Source organism: Brassica napus, chromosome C9, assembly GCF_020379485.1.
Source record: "Brassica napus cultivar Da-Ae chromosome C9, Da-Ae, whole genome shotgun sequence".
In the NCBI taxonomy this organism is placed as follows: Eukaryota; Viridiplantae; Streptophyta; class Magnoliopsida; order Brassicales; family Brassicaceae; genus Brassica; species Brassica napus.
The window spans coordinates 61,901,120-61,923,657 of record NC_063452.1 but is presented as its reverse complement, the minus strand read 5'-3'; the positions used below and the strand labels follow the sequence as shown (position 1 = coordinate 61,923,657).

The 22,538-nt window shown below is 40.3% G+C and overlaps 6 protein-coding genes across 8 annotated transcripts; 3 read left to right on the top strand and 3 right to left on the bottom strand.

Annotated features, from left to right (window-relative positions):
* Window positions 1-113: 113 nt before the first annotated feature.
* LOC106446090 (LRR receptor-like serine/threonine-protein kinase ERL2) lies at window positions 114-5,844 on the top strand. Its single transcript, XM_048767186.1, has 26 exons — window positions 114-569; window positions 837-975; window positions 1,073-1,144; window positions 1,231-1,302; window positions 1,379-1,450; window positions 1,530-1,601; window positions 1,699-1,770; window positions 1,852-1,923; window positions 2,005-2,076; window positions 2,169-2,237; window positions 2,325-2,396; window positions 2,471-2,542; window positions 2,622-2,693; window positions 2,769-2,840; window positions 2,916-2,987; window positions 3,065-3,136; window positions 3,209-3,280; window positions 3,375-3,446; window positions 3,543-3,614; window positions 3,704-3,775; window positions 3,858-3,929; window positions 4,001-4,072; window positions 4,145-4,218; window positions 4,285-4,413; window positions 4,476-5,200; window positions 5,294-5,844. The coding sequence occupies exons 1-26, from the start codon at window positions 500-502 to the stop codon at window positions 5,612-5,614; spliced, it is 2,895 nt and encodes a 964-aa protein (XP_048623143.1). The 5' UTR covers window positions 114-499; the 3' UTR covers window positions 5,615-5,844.
* A 2,634-nt stretch (window positions 5,845-8,478) lies between these two features.
* Window positions 8,479-9,468, top strand: LOC106449593 (basic leucine zipper 19). Its single transcript, XM_013891331.3, has 4 exons — window positions 8,479-8,776; window positions 8,870-8,960; window positions 9,041-9,167; window positions 9,242-9,468. The coding sequence occupies exons 1-4, from the start codon at window positions 8,610-8,612 to the stop codon at window positions 9,304-9,306; spliced, it is 450 nt and encodes a 149-aa protein (XP_013746785.1). The 5' UTR covers window positions 8,479-8,609; the 3' UTR covers window positions 9,307-9,468.
* A 975-nt stretch (window positions 9,469-10,443) lies between these two features.
* Window positions 10,444-15,548, bottom strand: LOC106446092 (probable inactive receptor-like protein kinase At3g56050). Of its 2 annotated transcripts, XM_013887772.3 has the most exons (8): window positions 13,409-13,645; window positions 12,751-12,964; window positions 12,546-12,675; window positions 12,388-12,459; window positions 11,717-12,306; window positions 11,434-11,627; window positions 11,223-11,355; window positions 10,444-11,152 (listed from the first exon to the last, which is right to left on the bottom strand). In XM_013887772.3, exons 2-8 carry the CDS (start codon window positions 12,845-12,847, stop codon window positions 10,641-10,643), a joined length of 1,728 nt encoding a protein of 575 aa, XP_013743226.2. In that variant the 5' UTR covers window positions 12,848-12,964; window positions 13,409-13,645; the 3' UTR covers window positions 10,444-10,640. The 2 variants fall into 2 exon arrangements, 1 of the variants encoding a protein (XP_013743226.2); XR_007328147.1 differs by lacking the exons at window positions 10,444-11,152; window positions 11,223-11,355; window positions 11,434-11,627; window positions 11,717-12,306 and adding exons at window positions 13,879-14,944; window positions 15,081-15,548 and having other exon boundaries at window positions 13,409-13,689.
* Window positions 15,549-15,684: 136 nt separating this feature from the next.
* On the bottom strand, window positions 15,685-18,149 carry LOC106446093 (laccase-13). 2 transcript variants are annotated; one of them, XM_013887773.3, is made up of 4 exons: window positions 17,668-18,149; window positions 17,429-17,580; window positions 16,972-17,351; window positions 15,685-16,882 (listed from the first exon to the last, which is right to left on the bottom strand). In XM_013887773.3, the coding sequence occupies exons 1-4, from the start codon at window positions 17,749-17,751 to the stop codon at window positions 15,798-15,800; spliced, it is 1,701 nt and encodes a 566-aa protein (XP_013743227.2). In that variant the 5' UTR covers window positions 17,752-18,149; the 3' UTR covers window positions 15,685-15,797. The 2 variants fall into 2 exon arrangements, with proteins under 2 accessions (XP_013743227.2, XP_022565469.2); XM_022709748.2 differs by having other exon boundaries at window positions 17,793-18,131.
* Window positions 18,150-18,290: 141 nt separating this feature from the next.
* Window positions 18,291-20,594, top strand: LOC106446094 (sorting nexin 2B). The gene is made up of 5 exons (XM_013887774.3): window positions 18,291-19,431; window positions 19,493-19,702; window positions 19,778-20,038; window positions 20,118-20,204; window positions 20,341-20,594. Exons 1-5 carry the CDS (start codon window positions 18,451-18,453, stop codon window positions 20,419-20,421), a joined length of 1,620 nt encoding a protein of 539 aa, XP_013743228.2. The 5' UTR covers window positions 18,291-18,450; the 3' UTR covers window positions 20,422-20,594.
* A 130-nt stretch (window positions 20,595-20,724) lies between these two features.
* Window positions 20,725-22,266, bottom strand: LOC106446095 (40S ribosomal protein S4-1-like). Its single transcript, XM_013887775.3, has 5 exons — window positions 22,145-22,266; window positions 21,871-21,948; window positions 21,603-21,783; window positions 21,423-21,520; window positions 20,725-21,350 (listed from the first exon to the last, which is right to left on the bottom strand). The coding sequence occupies exons 1-5, from the start codon at window positions 22,145-22,147 to the stop codon at window positions 20,922-20,924; spliced, it is 789 nt and encodes a 262-aa protein (XP_013743229.1). The 5' UTR covers window positions 22,148-22,266; the 3' UTR covers window positions 20,725-20,921.
* Between the last annotated feature and the right edge of the window lie 272 nt (window positions 22,267-22,538).

Genomic DNA, 22,538 nt, shown 5'->3' with positions numbered 1-22,538 from the left:
AACGCCGTTAGTTACTTAACAGTTAATAGTATCCTCTCTTACACTCTCTTATGTAGTAAAAGCCAAAGTAAATCATTTCGATCAGTGTGTCATTAAAGACAATCGGAGATGTTTTAGCAGAGTTTTAAGTACATATCGGTGTATGTAATAGTATTATTGATACTGACATTGTTTGTCGTTGTCTGAGACGTACTAAAAGTTTCTCTCTCTCATTGGGGCGTCGGAGCTCTCAACCCTCGCTCTAGTTATGAAGAAGAACTGTACTCTCTCTCTCTCTCTTCTTTAAACATCTCTGCTCTGCATTTCCTTACAGTTCACGCTAATCGCCTGTGTCGGTCCCCCTCTCTCTCTCTCTCCCCAAACAATGGCACAACGATTCTTCTTCTTTACCCTTTTTGCTTGTTAGCTAGAAAACCTCAAAGGATCTCGCTTTCTTCCTCCTCCACTGTGTTCTTACTTTCTGGGTTTCTTCTCTGTGTGAAGAAGAAGAAGAAGTGCGATGGAGAAAGTGAAAAGCTTGGCTCTTTTCTTCATGCTATGCGGTGTTGTTTCTCCGATGAACGATGAAGGTTCTTTACTATTTTGTAACAACAAAAGTTTCGATTTTGGGATGATGTTAGTTGAAAAAGTATCGTTTTTTTATTGTCACTGACGAAGAAACCATAAGAGAGAAAGAGAGAGAGAGCTTTGTGAAGCTGAGCCCTAAAGATTGCTTTAATAGAATAGTTTATTATACTAACGATTTGATGACTAGAATAATTTTCTAATGATTAAAAACAAATCCTTTTTTGATTTGTTTAATAAATAATGTAAAAAGTTTGGATTTTTTGGCACAGGGAGAGCGTTGATGGAGATGAAAGCTTCCTTCAGCAACGTGGCGAATATGCTTCTGGACTGGGACGATGTTCACAACAGCGACTTTTGTTCTTGGCGTGGTGTCTTGTGTGATAACGTTTCCCTCTCCGTTGTCTCTCTGTAAGGATCTTTTCCACTTTATTCCTCTTTATTTGTTTGTCTCATTTGATTCAGTTTTATTTAGTAATCTGATTTTGTCTTTTGTTATGGTTGAAAGTAATCTGTCAAATCTGAATCTTGGAGGGGAGATTTCACCAGCACTTGGAGATCTGAGGAGTTTGCAATCAATGTAAGTCTTCTCTCCTCTCTTCTAGTAATAATCTACATTTCTCTTGAGTTGGTTCCTTATGAACATGTTTCCATTCTATATAATAGAGACTTGCAAGGGAATAATCTGGGGGGTCAGATCCCAGATGAGCTTGGAAACTGTGCTTCTCTTGCTTATCTGTAAGTTTCTTTGTATTCTCAAGTTATTAAATTAATGTGTTGTCAATTATTTTATAAGGTAACCTTTTGGCTTCAGTGATTTCTCCACTAATTGCTTGTTTGGAGACATACCATTCTCAATCTCCAAACTCAAACAGCTGGAGTTTCTGTAAGTGTTCTCTACGTTCGAATCCTTTTGTTCCCTCTGCCTGTTTTGTAAACTGTTTCACTCCTCTTGGCTAATGCAGGAACCTGAAGAATAATCAGCTCACTGGCCCAATACCAGCAACCTTAACCCAGATTCCAAACCTTAAGACTCTGTGAGTGTCTCTCTGATGCCATCTATTTATGGGTCAAGATATTAAAAACAAAGTGGTCATTTCACTGATTGTAGTTTCGTTGCGTATGTTTCTGCAGTGACCTTGCAAAAAACCAGCTAACTGGTGAGATACCGAGGCTGCTTTACTGGAATGAGGTCTTACAGTATCTGTAAGTTCACCTACTCATCTTCAAGTTCTTTAAGCAAGTGAAGATTCATCTTCTGATGGTGTTTTATATTTTGTTTTGTAGCGGTTTACGTGGGAATATGTTGACTGGGACATTGTCTCCTGATATGTGCCAGCTCACCGGTCTGTGGTACTTGTAAGTGAAACCGGCTCACCTCTCTTTCATGTTTCAGTTTAACGTCTTGATGAGTAATAACTTAATCCTTATTGTTATTAGTGATGTGAGAGGCAACAACCTAACTGGAACCATCCCAGACAACATTGGGAATTGCACAAGCTATGAGATCCTGTATGTTTAGTTTATTTCCACCTTAAAGAAACATTCTTTATTTTCAGCACAGAACTCGTGTGGACTCATTATTACGTCTTTTGCATTTTCAGGGATGTATCTTATAATCAGATCACTGGCGTTATACCCTACAATATCGGTTTCCTCCAAGTCGCTACTCTGTAAGTATTGCTAAAGACTCTCTAAACCTCTTGTTTAGTAGTCAAAACAGTTCATATGGTGAAGTGGTGATGTGTTCTCTCGTTCAGGTCACTTCAAGGAAACAGATTGACCGGTAGAATTCCCGAAGTCATTGGTCTGATGCAGGCCCTTGCTGTTTTGTAAGTTCTCTGAATATTTAAACATTTCATTTTTAGTTTCTGTTTCAAGATCTTCTAACTTATCCATTGCCCAGGGATCTGAGTGACAATGAACTAGTTGGGCCTATCCCACCAATACTTGGCAATCTCTCATTTACCGGAAAATTGTGAGTCCCTTACTGTGTCATTGGTATGGTCTCGCTGATCTTTTGTTTAGAAGACTAAAAGTTAATTATTTGAAAATAGGTATCTCCATGGCAACAAGCTCACAGGACCAATCCCACCTGAGCTTGGCAATATGTCACGCCTCAGCTATTTGTAAGATTTGATTTTTTGCAACTTTAATATAAGTCCTTAATCTCATCTCTTAAGAGGGTTTTTACTATCTCGCAGGCAACTAAATGATAATGAACTAGTGGGAACCATCCCACCTGAGCTTGGGAAGCTTGAGCAATTGTTCGAACTGTAAGTTCCACTTAACATAATCATTTCATCATATTTGTCGAGCTGACTGGTGGTTTTTATCTTCCCGCTCTGTAGGAATCTCGCAAACAACCATCTCGTAGGGCCGATTCCAGCTAACATTAGCTCCTGTGCGGCGTTAAATCAATTGTAAGACCTGAGATTTTTATTGTTGGCTTACTTACTCGCTTTTATAATCAAGCTTATAGTGCCTTTCTTGTTTTCAGCAATGTTCATGGGAACTTCCTGAATGGCTCTATACCTATTGGGTTCCGGAATCTTGGAAGCTTAACTTATCTGTATGCTTCTAAGATTGCATAAACAATATGATTCTCTGGATTAATCTTGAGTAAAATGCTGTAAATTTGCAGAAATCTCTCCTCAAATAGCTTCAAGGGTAAAATACCTTCCGAGCTTGGCCATATTATCAATCTTGATACCTTGTAAGTTTTTGTTTTGGGAGCACTACATCCTCTTTCTCCTCTCTACTTCTTTATATGTGGACCAGCTTAAACTCATCAAAGCTTTTTGTCACAGAGATTTATCTGGCAACAGTTTCTCAGGACCAATACCATTAACACTCGGTGATCTTGAGCATCTTCTCATCTTGTATGTTATCATCAACACCTGAAAAGCTTCCTTGTTCTTTCACACGTTTTGTTTTTCTTTGTTTGTTGACTTGAGATGTGCTTTTCTAATTTTCAGAAACCTGAGCAGAAACTATCTCAATGGACCATTGCCTGCAGAGTTTGGGAACCTCCGAAGCATTCAAATCATGTAAACTTTTTCTTTTTATGCTCAAAAGTATGTTCGTTTATGATAAACATCCTCTTTAGTATTTACTAACTTTTCTCTTTGCTTCTCAGCGATGTATCAATCAACTCTCTCACAGGTGTTATTCCAACTGAGCTTGGCCTTTTGCAGAACATTAACTCCCTGTAAGTAAACCATCACTTCTCCTCACACATACCACCGTGTAAAACAGATAACTCACTTTCTTTTCTATTCTTCTTTGTACAGAATACTCAACAACAACAAGATTCATGGGAAGATTCCAGATCAGCTTACAAATTGCTTCAGTCTTGTCAATCTGTGAGTCTTCTTTTTTTTGTTAGTAATGTCTTTAATCTATAACTTTTTAATGCTCTCAATCAACTTCATAGGAACATCTCTTTCAACAATCTTTCTGGAATAATCCCACCTATGAAGAACTTCTCTCATTTTGCCCCAGCCAGGTATAAGCTTTGTTACATTTTGAATCCTCTTAACCTTGTCATGTGATCTCAAATCTATTATTTCGTTTATAGCTTCGTTGGTAATCCATTTCTCTGCGGGGACTGGGTTGGATCAATATGTGGCCCTTCTTTACCCAAGTCACAAGGTACCTGAGCTTACACCTATGCTTATTACATTGTCTTTTAACTGACACTTTTCTTTCTCTTGATAGTAATCACCAGAACTTCAGTGATATGCACGGTTCTCGGTTTCATCGCTCTCATATGCATGATACTCATTGCTGTTTACAAGTCAAAGCAGCAGAAACACGTCTTGGAAAGTTCTCCAAAACGGTCTGAAGGTATTATTAGTCTCTTGGTTCATTGGAGTTCACAGCAGTATGCTTATGTGGAAACCTTTCAGGGTCAACAACAAAGCTGGTGATTCTCCACATGGACATGGCCATCCACACCTTCGACGACATCATGAGACTCACCGAGAATCTCAGCGAGAAGTACGCCATCGGATACGGCGCTTCAAGCACGGTTTACAAATGCACCTCCTCCAAAACTTCCCGACCTATTGCCATTAAGCGAATCTACAACCACCACCCCAACAACTTGCGCGAGTTCGAGACCGAGCTCGAGACCATCGGGAGCCTAAGGCACAGAAACATCGTGAGCCTCCACGGGTACGCCCTTTCTCCTCCCCTCGGCAACCTCCTCTTCTACGACTTCATGGAGAACGGCTCTCTCTGGGACCTTCTCCACGGCCCTGCTGGGAAGAAAGCGAAGCTCGACTGGGAGACGAGGCTGAAGATAGCCGTTGGAGCTGCGCATGGGCTAGCGTACCTCCACCATGACTGCACTCCTAGGATCATCCACAGGGACGTCAAGTCGTCGAACATACTCCTCGACGGTAACTTCGAGGCGCGTTTGTCGGATTTTGGGATTGCCAAGAGCATAGCGGCAGCCAAAGCTTATGCTTCTTCGACCTATGTTCTTGGAACTATAGGGTATATCGATCCGGAGTATGCTCGTACTACTCGGCTGAACGAGAAGTCTGATGTTTACAGCTTTGGTGTCGTGCTTCTTGAGCTTTTGACTGGGAAGAAGGCTGTGGATGATGAAGCCAACTTGCATCAATTGGTATGAGTTTTTTTATTGGATAGAGTGTTGCACAAGCTTCTTCTTGGAGACAACGTAAATGACATTTGTTTTTTTTTTTTTTTGATGTTGCAGATACTGTCGAAGGCTGATGATAACACGGTGATGGATGCGGTTGATCCGGAGGTTTCAGTGACTTGCGTTGACTCAGGGCACATCAAGAAGACGTTTCAACTGGCTCTCTTGTGCACTAAGCGAAACCCTATGGAGAGACCTACAATGCAGGAGGTCGCTAGGGTTCTGCTCTCTCTTCTCCCTTCTCCACCTCCGAAGAAGCCGCCTTCTCCTGCGAAGCTTCAGGGTGTGGAAGAACGGCGTGAGAGCCAGTCCTCGGATACAACGTCCCCACAGTGGTTTGTTCAGTTCCGTGAAGCTATCTCCAAAAGCAGCTTATAAGTTCTCTTTTTGGGTTTCTTGTGGCGCAAGGGATGGAGTTGCTGGTTTTTATGTGGTTTTGCCTTTTACGGCTAGTATGTCGGTTTGGAAAAAGAACATTAAAGACAAGAACATGGTATGGTATAGGTGAAAAAAAGAGTAGCTCAAGTTAAATGTGGGTTTCTATGGGACATCTTCACGAGTTCGTTAAAAGTCTTTTAGTCTCCTCTTTAATGCATTCATCATATCCATTAATGCGTATATCTTCCATCACATTTCATAAATTTTCTTAATTATTCTTTGACGACCGCTCACAAGCAATGCAAAATTTATGAAACTTCTGCCATCTAAGAAAAGGGCATAGGTTTCACCCGTCTTCTGCTCCTTTCTAGTACATATCTATATTATTAAAAGAGAAGTACCCATTTAAAAATGTTCTTATTTCATTAATTAAACTCTTTTTTTTTTGCTTGTCTTTTTCAGTTGCATTTATGAAATATACTAAAACGTATAAAACTGCATAATTTATTACTTGTTTTTTTAGTTACATTAATGAAATATGCTTAAATGAATTTAAACTTTCTATTTTATTGTTTGTCTTTTTCAGTTAGCTTAATGAAATATCCTTAAATAAATTTGGACATAATGTCATTTAATCAACAAAAAAAAACTCATGAGTTATCCTTACGTGCATAATTTTAATAATGGAGATTTTTAAAAACGTGCATCATTAAAATGTTACCTAAAACATGCAGCACTAATATATAACATGCATCAATAAAACTAGAATTTGACTCACACAATTGTACGAATATTATTTTCAGTTGATTAAATTTAAAAATGTATATTATTAAAAGAGAAGTACCCATTTAAAAATGTTCTTACTTCATTAAGTAAACTCCCTTTTTTTTTGCTTGTCTTTTTCAGTTGCATTTATGAAATATCCTAAAACGAATAAAACTGTCTAATTTATTACTTCTCTTTTTAGTTACATTAATGAAATATGCTTAAATGAATTTAAACTTCCTATTTTATTGTTTGTCTTTTTCAGTTACCTTAATGAAATATTCTTAAATAAATTTGGACATAATGTCATTTAATCAACCAAAAAAACTCATGAGTTATCCTTACGTGCATAATTTTAATAATGAAGATTTTTAAAAACGTGCATCATTAAAATGTTACCTAAAACATGCATCACTAATATATAACATGCATCAATAAAACTAGAATTTGACTCACACAATTGTACGGATATTATTTTCAGTTGATTAAATTTAAAAATAATTCTTTATTCAAAAAATATTTAAGAATGGCTATGTTTTTAAAAATTATATGGTATTATTTGCTCATAAGTCATTTGTCATTTGATAAATTGTTAGAAAGAATATTTTAGCATAATATAACTCAGTTATCATTTGCTAAATTTATGGTTTTTATTTATATTTTTTATTATTTAATTATAATATTTTCATTTTATATTTGAAAGATAAATGAATTTTCTTCCAAAAAATATTTTTGTAAATGTATTTTTTTAAAAATAACCAATTAAAATTGTTATTATCATTGAATATCATTATTTTTGACATAATTTGAGTTTTCGTTTATATCAAAACTTATCATATTTTAGGATAATTTTAATTTAAAATGTAATTTTCATATTTTTCTAACAAATTCTATAAATATTTTGTTATAATTGTTAAAAAAATATTGAGTTGCATTTCAAATAAAAAGGTAAAGATATTAAAAATATTATAATTAAAATATGTAAAATTTAATATAGTTTTAAGGAAATGGTCAAAATAAAAAAAATTTACACATAAAATAATCATGATTTTTGTTAACTGGGCGGATCATTATTTATATGATATCGCACACAAAAGAAAAATTTCTGTTTTTAAAATTATCTAATTAACTCTACATTCATTTTTTTATATTTTTTATATGATATCACACATTCGTAAAAAAAATAGATAGTTTAAGATGCAACAAAAAAAATTTACTTAATGAATATAATATAAACAAATATTACAAATACATCATTTAATAAAATAAATAATTAAAAACTGAAAATTTATATCCGCGCTGGCGCGCAGGTCAATGTTTAGTTAACATGTTATAATATATGAAACTATTTTATTACCATAACTAAAACATACTAGCTATACCTAATACCTTTACTATGTGTTCAATGGTGGTAACTAATAATCAGTCAATATACTACTCAGTACTCACACTCTGACCTTTGTACATATTGAAATATACTCCCACCTTCCAAAAAGTAATATTTTCTATTTTTTTTTGTCATCTGTTAAAATATAGGGAAACATATATTAGGCTGTCACCAAAGTTTTTGTTTTTGTTTTTTTTTTGCTTAAACTGTCACCAAAGTTTCAATACAGAGATACAAGGCTATCATCCAATACAACCAATAGCCAAACTAAACATCCCCTTGTGCTATCCTTGAGTTAACATCTAAGACAAACTGGTGCTAAACAAAGCCAGTCACTGTACCATTCCTACCAAATATAGATTTTGTATATTTTTTGTTCCATAATTATATATATATTATATATATATATATATAAAGGTATTTTGTATATTTTTAAAAACATTAATTGAGAATATTTAATTAATTAAATGTTATTGATTGGTTATCACTGAAAAGTATAATAAAAGTTAAAAAAAGTTTATAGAACGGAGGGGGTAGTAATTGCGTGTATTGACGGTATTGAAAGTTAATAAAGTGACTAATTAAGTTGATAAGGTTCTACCAACTGTCGATAATGCATTGGTCAAGTCTTATTCTCCTGATTATTGTTTTAAGTAATATCAAGTCTACCAATTACTTAAGAGTTAAGAAGGCTAAATAAGGTACTTGACACTACTTGACATGTAGTTTGCTCACTATAAATATAGAACTAACTCGGAAGTAGCTAGTACAACTCACATTATTGATTATAAAGAAGGTTTGAACACTTTCTTGTCTTCATTTAGTTTAATTACAACAGCAAACATGTCCGAGCCAAGCTTTCCTGTGCCGACGTCGTTTCAAGTGTCCAATGATGGTAGCCAAGTGGAAGAGAAGAAAACAGGTTACCTCAACTATGAAGTAGAGCCTGGCTTCACCATTCGTCTGCGTCAGAATATCGACCCTGCTATGGACCCGAAGAAGCTCAAACGGTTCGGTTACATAATTTGGTCACGTTTAATTATCTTGCAGATTTATTACGTATATCAACCCTAATTACCTTAATTTTGGACTTTGTGTTATAGCATAGTTTCGAACCGTGTTGCAGCTCAGAAGTCAAGGTGGAAGAAGCTTCAGTATGTTGATGATCTAGTGAAGAAATCGAGGGACCTCAATGTATCTAAATATATATACTAATTTCATGAATCTTAATATTATGTAGCTATGGTTTCATAATATCGAATGTTAATATATAGTGGCAGGTGAGTATGCTGCGTTCCCAAGTAGAGATGGCGAGTGAGCAGAAGCAATGTCTCGAACGTGAGAAAATGGAGCTTAAGGAGTGCATGGCTGGTTGGATTCAACGCTTTATCTCCGATCAAGGTATATAGAATATAGTTAATAAGAAATATCTCTTGAATTGATATAATAGTAATAGTTATAATGTTAATTAACAGGAGAGATTGAGGCCAACACAGCGGAGATAGAGAGGCTGAAGAAGAAAATGGCTCATATGATTTGATCACCCCATGCACTTTCTTATCTCTAGAACCACCCAAATTTCATGTGTTTCATTTTACAGAATGTTCCTTTTGTCAAGTCAGTAAGCAATATACATTAGTTTGAATGGTTATCATTTCTGTTTCGATGTATCTTCTTCCGTTATAAGAATTGTTAAACAAAATCAACTTGACCACATTAATGTTTACAATAGTTCGCTCGGTTGAATTACGTGAAGAAAATAACTCATATCAAAACGTAAACTGATTAACGAAAATGTATAATATTAATGATTTCCATGCGTAGATTTGTACGCACACTCTTTACAGCATTCTGTTTCGCTACGTCAAAAGTGGATTTGTCTGTTAATAGTAGAAACTGCCAATTCTGAATGAGTATTAGAAACGCATGTATAGAGAGTTACAAAACAAACGGCTATATAATGATTCCCATGCATACACACACCAACAACGTCTCCTAACTCTCCTTTGCTTTTTGACTACTTTCTTTCTGTTTGTTTTTTTTCGGACACACGCGTATCTATACAAACAAGACATACAAATATCACAATAAAAATAATTGGAAGCTTCGTTAATACTTATTCAACTTAAGGGTGTGACCGGAAGATATCATTAGAGAAAGAGAATGATGATTTTCCCAAGACTTAAAATGAGATTGTTAAATGGGCCTGACATTGGGAAGTCCCAACCCAGTGTAAGTTAATGAGTACATAACCGAGTTGGTCGAATAATTGGTTCGGCCATGAACCAGTCACGTAATCGGATTAGATCTTAGAGTTATTAAATAGATAAAAACTATTAAAACTATCAAAAATCTATAAACCATCCATATTATAATTTTTTATGTTTTAAATTCATTTATATTTTAATTATATATCATATTTACTAACATTACTTTTAAATTTATGCGCTAAAATACATTAAACCAAATTACTGAACCAGGTTTGATCCGGTACAACCATATTGAACCGTGACCCAAAATTATCCGGTTCAGCTTCCGGTCCGATTTTAAAAACACTGGTATAAATGCTTCTCTGTATGAAGAGAATAAGATTTTATGCAGACATCAGTTTCTAAACCAACTGTTGAACTTCATGTCATTTAGATCCTTTGGACTGTTACCCTTAAAAGCCTGAGGATGGAAGCTCTATTCTTCTCTCAAGGTATCATCTAAACTGACCCAAAATAGAAATATATCAGTTTTGGTATACGACATATTGATACTTGATACCCAAACATGAAAGATGAAAAAAAAATGTTGATACAGAGTAAAGAGAAGAAGCATTCATTGCTTCACTGTGCATATTGCAGTTAATGTGTACATACATACTAAAAGCTACACTTCACTGGATATAATCTCCAGCTCCGCCCACCACGCCGGAGATAGCCTTGGCAACGCTGCTTCCTCCGTGATTCCAGTGATCTCTCTCAGCTTAGCCACCACTTCCTTCATTTCCAGCCTCTGATTCAAACACTCGATCACCACTTCCCACATTTTCTGCAGGACATTCTCGTCGAAGCTTTCTAGTGTCGGATCCACAAGCTCTCTCGCCGGTCTGGTTTCTTTGATGGGAGAATCCGGATCCGGGATCTTTCCGGTGATGATCTCGTGCAGAATGACGCCAAAGCTGAGGACATAGTTGGTCTTGGGGTCAATTGGTGTGGAGCTGAGGAAAGTAAAGTCAGCGACTTTGGCTGCGTAGTCTGTTGTCAAGTAGACTGAAGAGGAGTTGAGGTTTGCTTGGGAGATGGGTTTAGGGTTTAGATTGTGCATGTGTTGTGCACAGTAAGCTATTCCCATTGCTATTCTCAGTCTCATTGACCAGTCCAAGTGCTCTGCGTCTTGCTCTGTGGAATAAGAACACAGTTAGTTAAAAAAGAGATGGGGCTGAGACTCTCTGTCTGTAGCATTACTGACCGTGCAAATGCTCGAAGAGGGATCCGTAAGGAGCGTACTCGAAAACCAGCATCCTGTTGAAAGGCTCGTCTTCACGGCAATATCCAATTACATTCAGAAAGTTCTTGTGGTCCACTAGTGATAACCTCTGTATCTGCATTGCAGGATTTGTATGTGGTTATTAGAAGAGGAGACACTAGAGTGTAGTATAAGAAAGAGGTTCTGTTGCTACCTTCTGTTGAAACTGCGTTTCGAGATCTGCTGACCAGTCCTGGAGGGATCCAGATGCGATAGATAAAACGGCAATTTCAGAGCCGGTGGAAAGAGTTCCTTTGTAAATGGTGGCGTTTGAGGATGTGGAGCTTATGATGTTGCTGAAATCTTCGCAGGCAGTTTCTAGTTCTGATAGCTTCAGCTTAGGAACACCTGCATGAGTCATACATAAGTACAGTAAACTCACTAGGGTATTACAATAAGAGTAAAACACAACAGTGTGACCGAAGAGAGTATAATACCTGTAATACCAACATCTTGAAGGTTGCCAATGCTCCTAGTTGCCGATGGCTTTATCATTATTACCTTTTGCTTCCGGAGAAGAAAGAAGGCCACAAATGCGCCCATGACGCCTAATACACCTGCTAGCACTCCGACTATTATAAAAAGCTTGTGAGATTTCTTTTTCCTGATAGCAGGAAGATGAGCTGGCGGCAGAGCTATAGGGGAAACCGGTGGAGGTTGAGCTGGTGGAGGCTGAGCTTGAGGAGGGGGAACTGGTGGAGGCTGAGCTTGAGGAGGGAGAATTGCTGGAGAACCAGTAGGAGGGCTTTCACCTCTACTCAACGGAGAAGGAGGAGGGAAACGTAAATCGAAGGAGGATTCAGGAGAAGATAATGGAGGAGGAGGTGAAGGTAACGGAGGAGGAGGAGAAGCATTTCCCAATCCTGGATCCTGACCAGGAGGGGCTAGCTGAAGCAGCTTACGACCATTGGACGTGAAGGGAAATGGTTGGCCAAAGTTGTTGTCACACAAATCCAAAACCTCAAGCTCCTGCAAGTCAGCTACCTCTTTAGGTACTTCTCCGGAAAATGAGTTGTTTCTCAGAATACTGCACAATAAGAAAGGGAATTGTCTTATACTTGTGTCTACTACGTATAGTTTGAAGGGTGCTGGTAATACGTTTACTTACAGAGATTTCAAGTGAGTTAGGTTTCCGAGTTCAGGTGCAAGTGTTCCTTGAAGGGAGAGATCTTCTAGATTTCTACGTATACATAATAAGAAATCAATTTATAAAAAAAAAACTGAGAAAGATGAATTACATTAGGACTCTGTTCATGTCTGACTTACAAGACGACGACTCTTCCATCATGTGAACAGACAACACCAGACCAAGAACAATGAGGAAGCTCTCCCCAATTCATCAGAGCTCCAAATGGGTCTCTCTCTATTCTCCCTTTGAATTTCATCAGAGCCAACGCTGCAAAACACCATTCCAATATCCCCATCCATCAACTGTTGAATGGACTCAGAGAAAGATGAAAACAAAAGGTACCTTCGGTGCTGAAACAGAGCCCAAACGTGAGATTGTGAGGAAGAAAGAAGAGGAGGAAGATGATGGAGAGCAAACTCCACCGTTGATCGGAACGCATTCTCTGTCGTTGTTGGAGTTGTTCAAGTCTTCTTCCAGAGGCGAAGACAAATCAATGGCTGCTCCTTTTTATATCCCCCACCTTCTTCACTTTCTTTTGTCTTTTGACTTGTTATTTCTGAGTAACAATTACAAGTTGCTCACAATACACTTCAGCAAGATGTTAAAAAGTTTTGTGACGTTTCTCCTTTTTCTTATATATACAAATGTTAACCATAGAAACTTACAAAATGAAAAATGTAATTTTTAATTTTAAATATTGATACCATTTGCAATGCACGATACTGTCTTTCCCTCTAGAAATTGACTCAGTAAACTTTGACTTGGTTTTTTATCTCCATAGTCCCATAAAAAATTGAGATCAACATAAACAATCGTTACTTTTATTATATTCAAATCCATTGAGCCCATTTAGAATGTAAAACAAAAGTGGGCTTGCAAAGAGGTTTACAATGAATCTGTTAATGAAGTATGTGCTGCTACATGTTACTTAAAAAAAAAAAACCACAGTTCAATTCGTGGAGACCGTGGAGATGGAAGAGAGAGAGTTTGGTCTAGTTACCGTGAGATGGCACGGAGCAAGACGCAGTGGATATGAGAAAAGCTAGGGCGTGTGGAGGGACAAGTGTTCCAGCATTTGGTCATAAGATATCTGAGGACTTGAGGGCATTCCTTTGGGATCTCCGGTCTTAACCCGCAAGCTGCAATCCCAACCGCTGCCTGTACTGGCGAGCAAGATCCATAGGCCTCCTCTCCTGTCACCATCTCCCAAAGCAATATCCCAAAGCTATACGCATTGCTCATCCAACTCTCACTCGTCTTCTCCGGGTCTCCCGCAATGATCTGATAGAGAAAAACATAAGGAATGCTCAATTAATGTAATGAAATGAAGTATGTTCCTACAAGTCTAGTTTATTCATCGAATCACACCAGGAAATGTTTTTTTATCATTGATTTGCATATCAAATGTGACGAGGTAATAGCAAGGCATAATCCTGAAACCAAATCACTAAGCGTCAGAGAGATACAGACCTCGGGTGCAAGCCATCGATAGCCATCTGTTTCGTACTCCATGGCCTCGCTGGCACTCTTGCACGCGGTGACTATTCCCATATCACCCAAACAGGCGTTTCCCTGCTTATCTAATAGTATCCTCTGTGTGTTAAGGTCTCTAAACGCAACACCATGATCGTTCATGAACTTCATCCCTTCTGCTATGTCAACAGCAATTCGAAATATCTCCTTGGTCTGAAGCTTTTTCTTCTTCAACATCAGTTCACGGAGTGATCCACCTTGCATCAGCTTTGTTACCACGCATAGCCCACGATTTTCATCAATACAGACACCATAAAACTGCAGAATGCTATTGTGTCCACAAGTCATCAGCTCCAAGAAGTCTTTTCGGATCTCAAACTCATATGGATTCCCCTTCTCGCATCCTTTTAGTTTCTCAATAGCCACCCTCTTCCCTCTGTAAACTCCTTTGAATGAGTTTGGTCCTAACTTATCACCAAACTCAAGACTATCCGAACTCAGTAGCCATTTCTCAACATCACCTCCATCTGATTGGATGGTCTGCCATTCATCTACTAAAACAGAAAACTTAGAGTTTAGTGGCGGCATTTCAATCTGGATCCTAGTATTCGGACCGTCTTGTCCATAGCATTGATCAACAGACTCTTCATCAACATCCCCGAACTCTCCTCCACCATCTTTCTGTTCTTGACAGCCGCAGAGTCCAAAAGGGAGCTTCACAGAGGTTGACTTAGGCTTCCTCACCGCAGATCTAAGTGCATTCTCCACCTTGTTCTTAAACAACTTCTCTCCTCCAGACTCAACCAAAAGAATAACAACTCCTAAAGTCAAACCCTTCTTCTCAAAGATCTGAACATTCTTACAACAAATCAAAGCACTATCAAGAGAAGCTGAAACAGTTGACCAAGAAAGCGAACAAGTGGAAGCGAATGTGAGCTTGAACACTGAATCCTCACCGCACACTTCTTGAATCACAAACACAGGACTGTCATCTCCACAAGCTTGCTCTATCAGTTTTATATGCCCAAAGACCTCTTTCATATCAAACCCAGCCTGACTGTAACTGTTAAAAAAAAAAACAAAATCACAATCATTATATAGATCTAATCAACGCTTTTAAGAAACCAAGAATAATAATAAAATCATTGATTAATTAGAATGAGTAATAATGACGCAATATATCTTTAACCGTTCGTTACCTGAGAGGCAAGGAATCGTAATGCTTCCTGAGGTTAGAGACGAGCTTCTCCGGCAACTGGCTACCTGGATACATTTTCGCAAGGCTTCTCACGACGGTGGCCCATACTAGCTTCCTCCCTCCTCCGCCCGATGCGTTCTGGTTTTCCCGCGCCGAATCGAGGCTGAGAGAGCTCTTCAGCGACGCGATCGCGTCGCTGACGTTGCGGCCGAGACGCTGAAACCGTTTCTGCATAGCGGAGGAGGTCTGATCGAAACGCGGAGCGGCGGCGAGGGATTCGGACCTGTCGTCGGAGCACATGAGGACTTCGTCGACTAGATCGTCGTCGGCGCCGCGGTTGGACCAGCATTCGAGCACGGAGGTCATGGCTGGCGGCGAAGGTAACGAAGTTTTGCGTCACGAAGTCTTGCTTTGAATGTTGAACATGGCGACTGGCGAGTGAAGTGTGAGAGTTACTAATGTACTTTAATTCAATTTTGTAAGTCTAATTAGTAAATATAGTTTGTAAAGCATACAAGCACCAGCGGTCTAGTGGTAGAATAGTACCCTGCCACGGTACAGACCCGGGTTCGATTTCCGGCTGGTGCATTATTTTTGCATGGGTCTTGTGTAAGTATTTTTTTTTTGTTATATAAATCCCAATCATACTTAACAAATCATGCTGGAAAAGGAAGAAAGAAGATATACAAAGTCTACGAGTGTTTATATTGAGTCTTTTTTAACACTGAGGTAAGTCCAATGGTGGAGACTGTACAGACTGCAAGTGCCCTTCACCGTTCTCAACCAAAAAGACCATAGCCAGACCCCAGAGTATATGAGAGTCTAAATGGCAGTGCATCAGCCACACTCCAGGGTTATCCGCCACGAATCTGATAGCTATCCATCCACCAGGAGGTGTTCCAATTGTGTTTCTCCGTGGTGGATCAATGAGGTTGAAGCTGGGTGTGTCTTTGTTCGCGTTGAAGTTACCAATACCTGTCCCAACTACATAGAACTCGTACCCGTGGAGATGCATTGGGTGATTCTCAGTGGTGACGATGCTCGTGTCTTGCAGTATGACTTGTACTTTGGACTTGTACTTTAGCTTGTAGGCCTTTGTTCCGCGTGTAGGCTGCCATAGCCCCCTGCTCACGTTTCCTGTGTAGTCAAATGTGGTTGGAGGAACAGGAGGGAAGTCTGTGGTGAAAACGCCCGCGGGAGTGCCTTGGTAATAGGCTTGCATTATGGAGTTTCTTTTAGGGAAGACGAATGAGACGTTGTTGATGCTGGCGGTGAAGCGTGTTCCGTTTGGGCCTTGACATCTTTGCGTGTTGGGGGTTGGGCAGTTGAATAGTCCCAACCCCACCGTGAAGAACAAGTCCTCTTCGATCTCGAGGGGTACTTCAACTTTTGAAGGACTCTTCATCTGAGCTGTGAAGGCTGCTGCTGTTGCTGTGTCGTTGAATCCTGGCAGCTGCGCGGGGATTGCACCTGCCTGTGATTTGCTAGTAACACAGGGGGCGTCTTTGTACTGTAGGATTGCTGTGGTGGTGGTGTTGTCGAAGGGAGCGTTGGCGCTGTTGTAAGCGTGTGCCGCCATGTAGTAGTGTGCTGGCGGTTGGTCTGCGGTTAGAAGCACATCGGTTGTCTGACCTGGACCTAACATTATGACATTGGTCGTGAAAGGTTTGGTGTAGGAGGCATCCGCAGCAACCACTGTGAGTTTGTGATTCGCCACACCGAAGAAGAGCTCTTGGTTTAAGGCAGAGTTGATGACCCTAAGGAGGACGGTCTCTCCTGAACCCACCAGAAACCTCAAAGTTTCTACATTAAGACAAAAAAAAAACAATATCAAACTTAACAATGGTATCTGACACTGTTTTGAGGCATGAGAAGCATAAACTAAAATGCACCTTGGCTGGAGCATCTGTAGAAATCACCAGGCTGACCGTTGATGGTGAAGGCGTCTGAGACGTTTGGTGCAGCTCCCGTGAACTGAGCCAAGTTCAGGACATCCATGGGGTTTCTGTCCCACCATTCCCCTAAGAGTAGAGTGAACTCTCTCTTGGGGAGAACTGGAAAAGGGTAATGAGGAGAAGAGAGCGGAGGGCGGATGATGAGAGCTCCGTACACGGTGGCTCTCAGCCATCTGCTGTGGGCGTGCCACCACAAGGTACCTTCTTGTTCTTCGATGTTGAATCTGTAGCTGTAACTCCCTCCTGGTTTGATTGGGCATTGTGTTATGTATTCTGGTCCATCCGCCCATGGGTTCCGCATCTGCCTTATCCCATGCCTGTGGCAGACATTACTTAATTATTATAGCTAGTATTTTGATTGATACAAGGGAGAGTGAGTGAGTTAGTGAGTTACCAGTGGAGGCTGATGTTGTACCGCGCTTTGTTAATGGCTGTTATGACAAGAGAATCACCGTTTCTAACCTCCAAGGGTGGACCTGGAAACTGTCCATTCACCGTGATGGAGTTATGAACTCTGCACAGCCTCTTCACTGGCGTCTCTTGGATCTAAAAGGAAACACACAAATGAAAACAAAGTAACTTGAACATCTCAATGCGAGTAACAATCAAAAAGGAGGGAAGTAATAAACACACAATGAACTCATGGAAGTGAACTTCAGCATTAACAAGTGAAGCTACAAAAGCCAACAACACACAGAAGAGCCATATTTGCTCCATTTCGATTCTTACTTGTGAGAAGAAAGAGTAAGCAGAGTTACCTTTTTATATGGAGTTGAGTTGAATGCAGAGGGATAGTCTAACCTGTATAGACTGATTTTGGTGTAACCACTAAACAACAAACAGTTAACTTTGATTCTTGTTCCACAAGATGTAGGTAAACCCCTACCCGCCCACTTTCTTTGTCATCTTTTTTTCTCATCCTCGTACACCAAACCTCTTTAAGCTATTGCATTCTCAGAATCTTTCTTTACTATTATCGGATCAAATAGCATGTACTAAATTCTAAAATATTCCTAAAGCGGTTGGAAAATTTATCAACTCAAAACCAAAACTGGTCTGACCCGGCAATCCAGTTTCGGAGCCCTGAGTTCATCGGAAAACCTTTTAAACTTCTGACAGTTGACTTGGGAAAAGAAAAAGTCAAGTCACGTGACACTTAGTCAGCCCGTTTGGATAAGGAGATATAACTATCACGGTTTAAGAAAAAGACTAATTGGGCCAATTAAGGCCGGGTCGGGTCAAAACCCAGGCAAAGTCTTTAGCGTGACTCGTTTCGTTGTCATCTCATCTTCTTCCCCAACTATTCACGAGACTTCACGCCACTTATCGTTCCCGTGAGCCCCACCGCCGCGCCGTTGTCACTCCGACTTTTAATTTGAGCTTCACCTTCACAACCTCGGAATCTCCGTTTCGAAAATGATGGGCTCAGAGAACGACGACGAGGCCCATCTCCACGCCTCCACGGAGGATATGGAGAATCTCTTCCTCCGCGACGTCGATAAATCAAACTCCGACCCGCTCTCTCCACATCCGATCACCGTCGCTACTCCGGCCGACTCCGATCCACTCTCCGCTACGCCTCAATCGAAACCAAACGGCGGCGACAGCAGGTCCTACATCGAGCCTCCCTCTTACGCCGACGTCATCTTCAGCCCTTTCGACGACAACTCCGAGATCAACGGCTCAGACGATACTCACTCCTCAGACTACTCCCTCTCCCGATCTCCCTCCTCTTCCGCCTCCTCCGATTACATCAAGATCACCGTCTCCAGCCCTCAGAAAGAGCAGGAAACTTCAACCTCCATGCTCTCCGGAGGAGGCACTTACATCACCTACCTGATCGCAACCCGAACCAACCTCCCCGACTACGGCGGAGGATCCGAGTTCAGCGTGCGGAGACGGTTCAGAGACGTTGTGACTTTGGCCGATAGGTTAGCCGAATCCTACAGGGGGTTCTGCATCCCTCCGAGGCCTGACAAGAGCGTGGTGGAGAGCCAAGTGATGCAGAAGCAAGAGTTCGTTGAGCAGAGGCGAGTCGCCTTGGAGAAGTACTTGCGGAGGCTCGTCGCGCATCCTGTGATTAGGAGTAGCGATGAGGTTAAAGTGTTTCTTCGAGTGGAAGGGAAGTTACCGCTGCAGGCGAGCGCTGACGTGGCGTCTAGGATGCTGGATGGGGCTGTGAAGCTGCCGAGACAGTTGTTTGGGGAAGGAGGAGGAGGAGTTGAGCCAGCGAGAGGGGGTAGAGATTTGCTGAGGTTGTTCAAAGAGCTTAGACAGTCTGTTTCTAATGACTGGGGTGGGTCTAAACCAGCCGTTGTGGAGGAAGATAAAGAGTTTTTGGAGAAGAAGGAGAAGATGCATGATCTTGAGCAGCAGATCATTAATGCTTCACAGCAGGTGAAGTTTTCATTGCTTCGTTTATAGATCACTTGTTTCTCATTGTGTGTATTTTGTGTAGGCTGAGACACTTGTGAAGGCACAGCAAGAGATGGGGGAGACTATGGGAGAGCTGGGATTAGCATTCATTAAGCTGACCAAATTCGAGAACGAAGAAGCTGTCTTCAATTCTCAAAGAGCTCGTGCTAATGATATGAAGAATTTAGCTACTGCGGCTGTGAAAGCAAGCAGGTTTTACAGAGAGTTGAATTCTCAGACTGTCAAGCATTTGGTAACTTGAAGAATATATTCTACTCTCTTTCGAGTTGGGCTTTAGTTTCATTAAGGAGATGTTATTTGATGTCAGGACACGCTCCACGATTACCTTGGCCTAATGATGGCGGTCCAGGGCGCGTTTGCGGATAGATCTAGTGCCTTACTGACAGTGCAGACGCTTTTATCTGAGCTTTCTTCACTGGAAGGGAGAGCAGAGAAGCTAGAAGCTGCGTCGTCAAAGGTATTTGGCGGTGACAAATCAAGGATCAAGAAGATAGAAGAGATAAAAGAAACAATCAGGAACACTGAGGACGCCAAGAATGTAGCCATCAGGGAGTACGAGCGGATCAAGGTGAGCTAGTCATGCCCCTATACGAAAGAAATCTTCTGCCGGTTGAAAAGTCTAATGCGAATATTTATTATCATGACAGGAAAATAACTGGAGCGAGGTTGAAAGGCTAGACAGAGAAAGGCGTGCAGACTTCTTGAATATGATGAAGGGGTTTGTTGTTAGCCAGGTACATTGTTATCAAATGAGTTTTGAGAAAATTCTTTCAGATTGATTAGAGTGAACGCAGAGAGATGTGAGTGAGATTTGTGAAATAAAGAGATGAATGTGTGAAAAGAGAGTTGTTGGTATTTTGAATGGTGCAGGTTGGATATGCAGAGAAGATCGCCGGTGTGTGGACAAAGGCTGCAGAGGAGACTAGTCAATACGATAGAGAGAGCTCTTAACACGGAGCAGCCTTATTCTTCATTCATGGTTTTGAGCTTTAAAAGACCAATTTTTACTTTGCTTTCGTAGAGTTACACTAGTCGTTTCGATTGTGTATATGTTTATCTGAATTGGGTGTTAAAAAAAGTCGAGCAACAAACAAATAATCTGATAAGGAACCATATAGAAGCTACACTGTACTGCTTTGCCGATACATGAGAAACGATCTGATAAGGAACCATAGAAGCAAAACTGTTCTGCTTTACTTATATATGAGCTGCATGTTGTTCATTCCTGAGCACATAATGTCTTTAGCGCATAGCTGATTTTAACGAGCAAATTATTAAAAAATTCAAGACAAAGACGCAGACATTACAAAACGTTCTACTGGAATTTTCAGATGTTTCAAAATGGGGATTTGCGAGAAAGCAACATGAAAGGAACAAAAGCTCAAAACTGAGATGAGAAGCTAGAGTTTATGACAAGAGAAACGAAACAGTCTTGGATGAAGATTCAACTTTTAAGCAGCTTGCTGGGCAGAAAGCCTCTTCCTGGCTTCCTCAATGATGGTCAGCTTAATACCTTTGCCCTTTGGAAGAGACACCCATGGCTTTGTACCTTTGCCGAGGGTGAACACATTGCCCAACCTAGTGGCAAACTCGTGTCCCGTCGAGTCTTGGATGTGGATCGTCTCAAAGCTTCCCTTATGCTTCTCACGGTTCTTGATCACACCCACACGCCCTCTGTTTCTCCCTCCCGTCACCATCACAACGTTACCGACATCAAACTTGATGGAGTCTACGATCTTGTTCTCCTCAAGGTCGAGCTTGATGGTGTCGTTTGGCTTGATGAGCGGGTCAGGGTAACGGATGGTGCGACCGTCGTAAGTGTTGAGGTAAGGGATTCCCTTCTGCCCCACCTGGATAGTCCTAACCTTGCAAAGCTTGAACTGCAAGGTACAACAACTCTCATTACTCTTCTGATTCCAATCATTACTACACGTTGTCAAGATTTTTTTTACCTTTGCTTCCTCGTCCCTGATGGAGTGGAGGCGGAAACGTCCCTTGGTGTCATACAGAAGACGGAAGTTCTCATTCGTCTTGGGAATCGATACAACATCTATCCAAAATCAAAACGCAACTAACTTAGGTTAGGCCAGTGACTATCAGATACATAAAACCAAAAAAAGGCATAAACGTACCCATGAAACCAGCAGGGTATGTCTTGTCAGTCCTGACTTTACCATCAACTTGGATATGCCTTTGCATAAGGATGGAGATGACTTCACGGTACGTCAAAGCGTACTTCAACTTGTTCCTTATGATCAAGACGAGAGGAAGACACTCCCTCGACTTGTGAGGTCCAGAAGACGGCTTGGGAGCCTGAAAGAGAAACAGGATCCTGAACAATTTAAGACACAAGTAACGAATGGTCTCTCAGACACAAGTTTTAGGCAAAGAAAAACGTACGAAGGCACCACCAAGTTTGTCAAGATCCCAGTGCTTGGGGGCATTGAGCCTCTTCAAATGCTTCTTCAATCCCCTCGCCTGCAAAATTTTACATTCAGACAGATAAGGTCGGAACAAACAAAAGCCAAAGAGACAGACAGAGTCTTATCAATACAACAAAATGCTCATGTTTTGAATATCCAAGTCTATCATATTGTTCCACGCACAAGAGATACAGAGATCGATGGAAAATAGTAAGTACAAGCTAAGAGAAAAGCAATAAACTAAAACGAACCATGTTTGCAGGTGTTTCGGAGCTGACGACGACGACTTCTGATTCCTCTGCGGCGGCACTTCAGCAGTGATTATATATCAAAAGAAGAAAGAAAACTGAAACCCTAGGATTTGTTTGTTCAGACAAATATCTATTGGGCTTATTTAGTTAGTACAGGCCCATTTAGAACTCTAAAACTAACCAAAGGGCCTGGTAACTCTTTGAAATTTGAATTGTCAGAATTAATCAAGTAAAATTAAATAAAACACGAAAAATACAGTAAGCCTTTTATTGACTTTAGATTGTGAAATATAAAATTTGTAAATCACTGATTTTTAGTGCAAATCTTTGAGTTTATGAAGACCATGATTAACCTCAGTCTCTTAACTGGGGTTTTTAGCTTCAGATAAGTGAC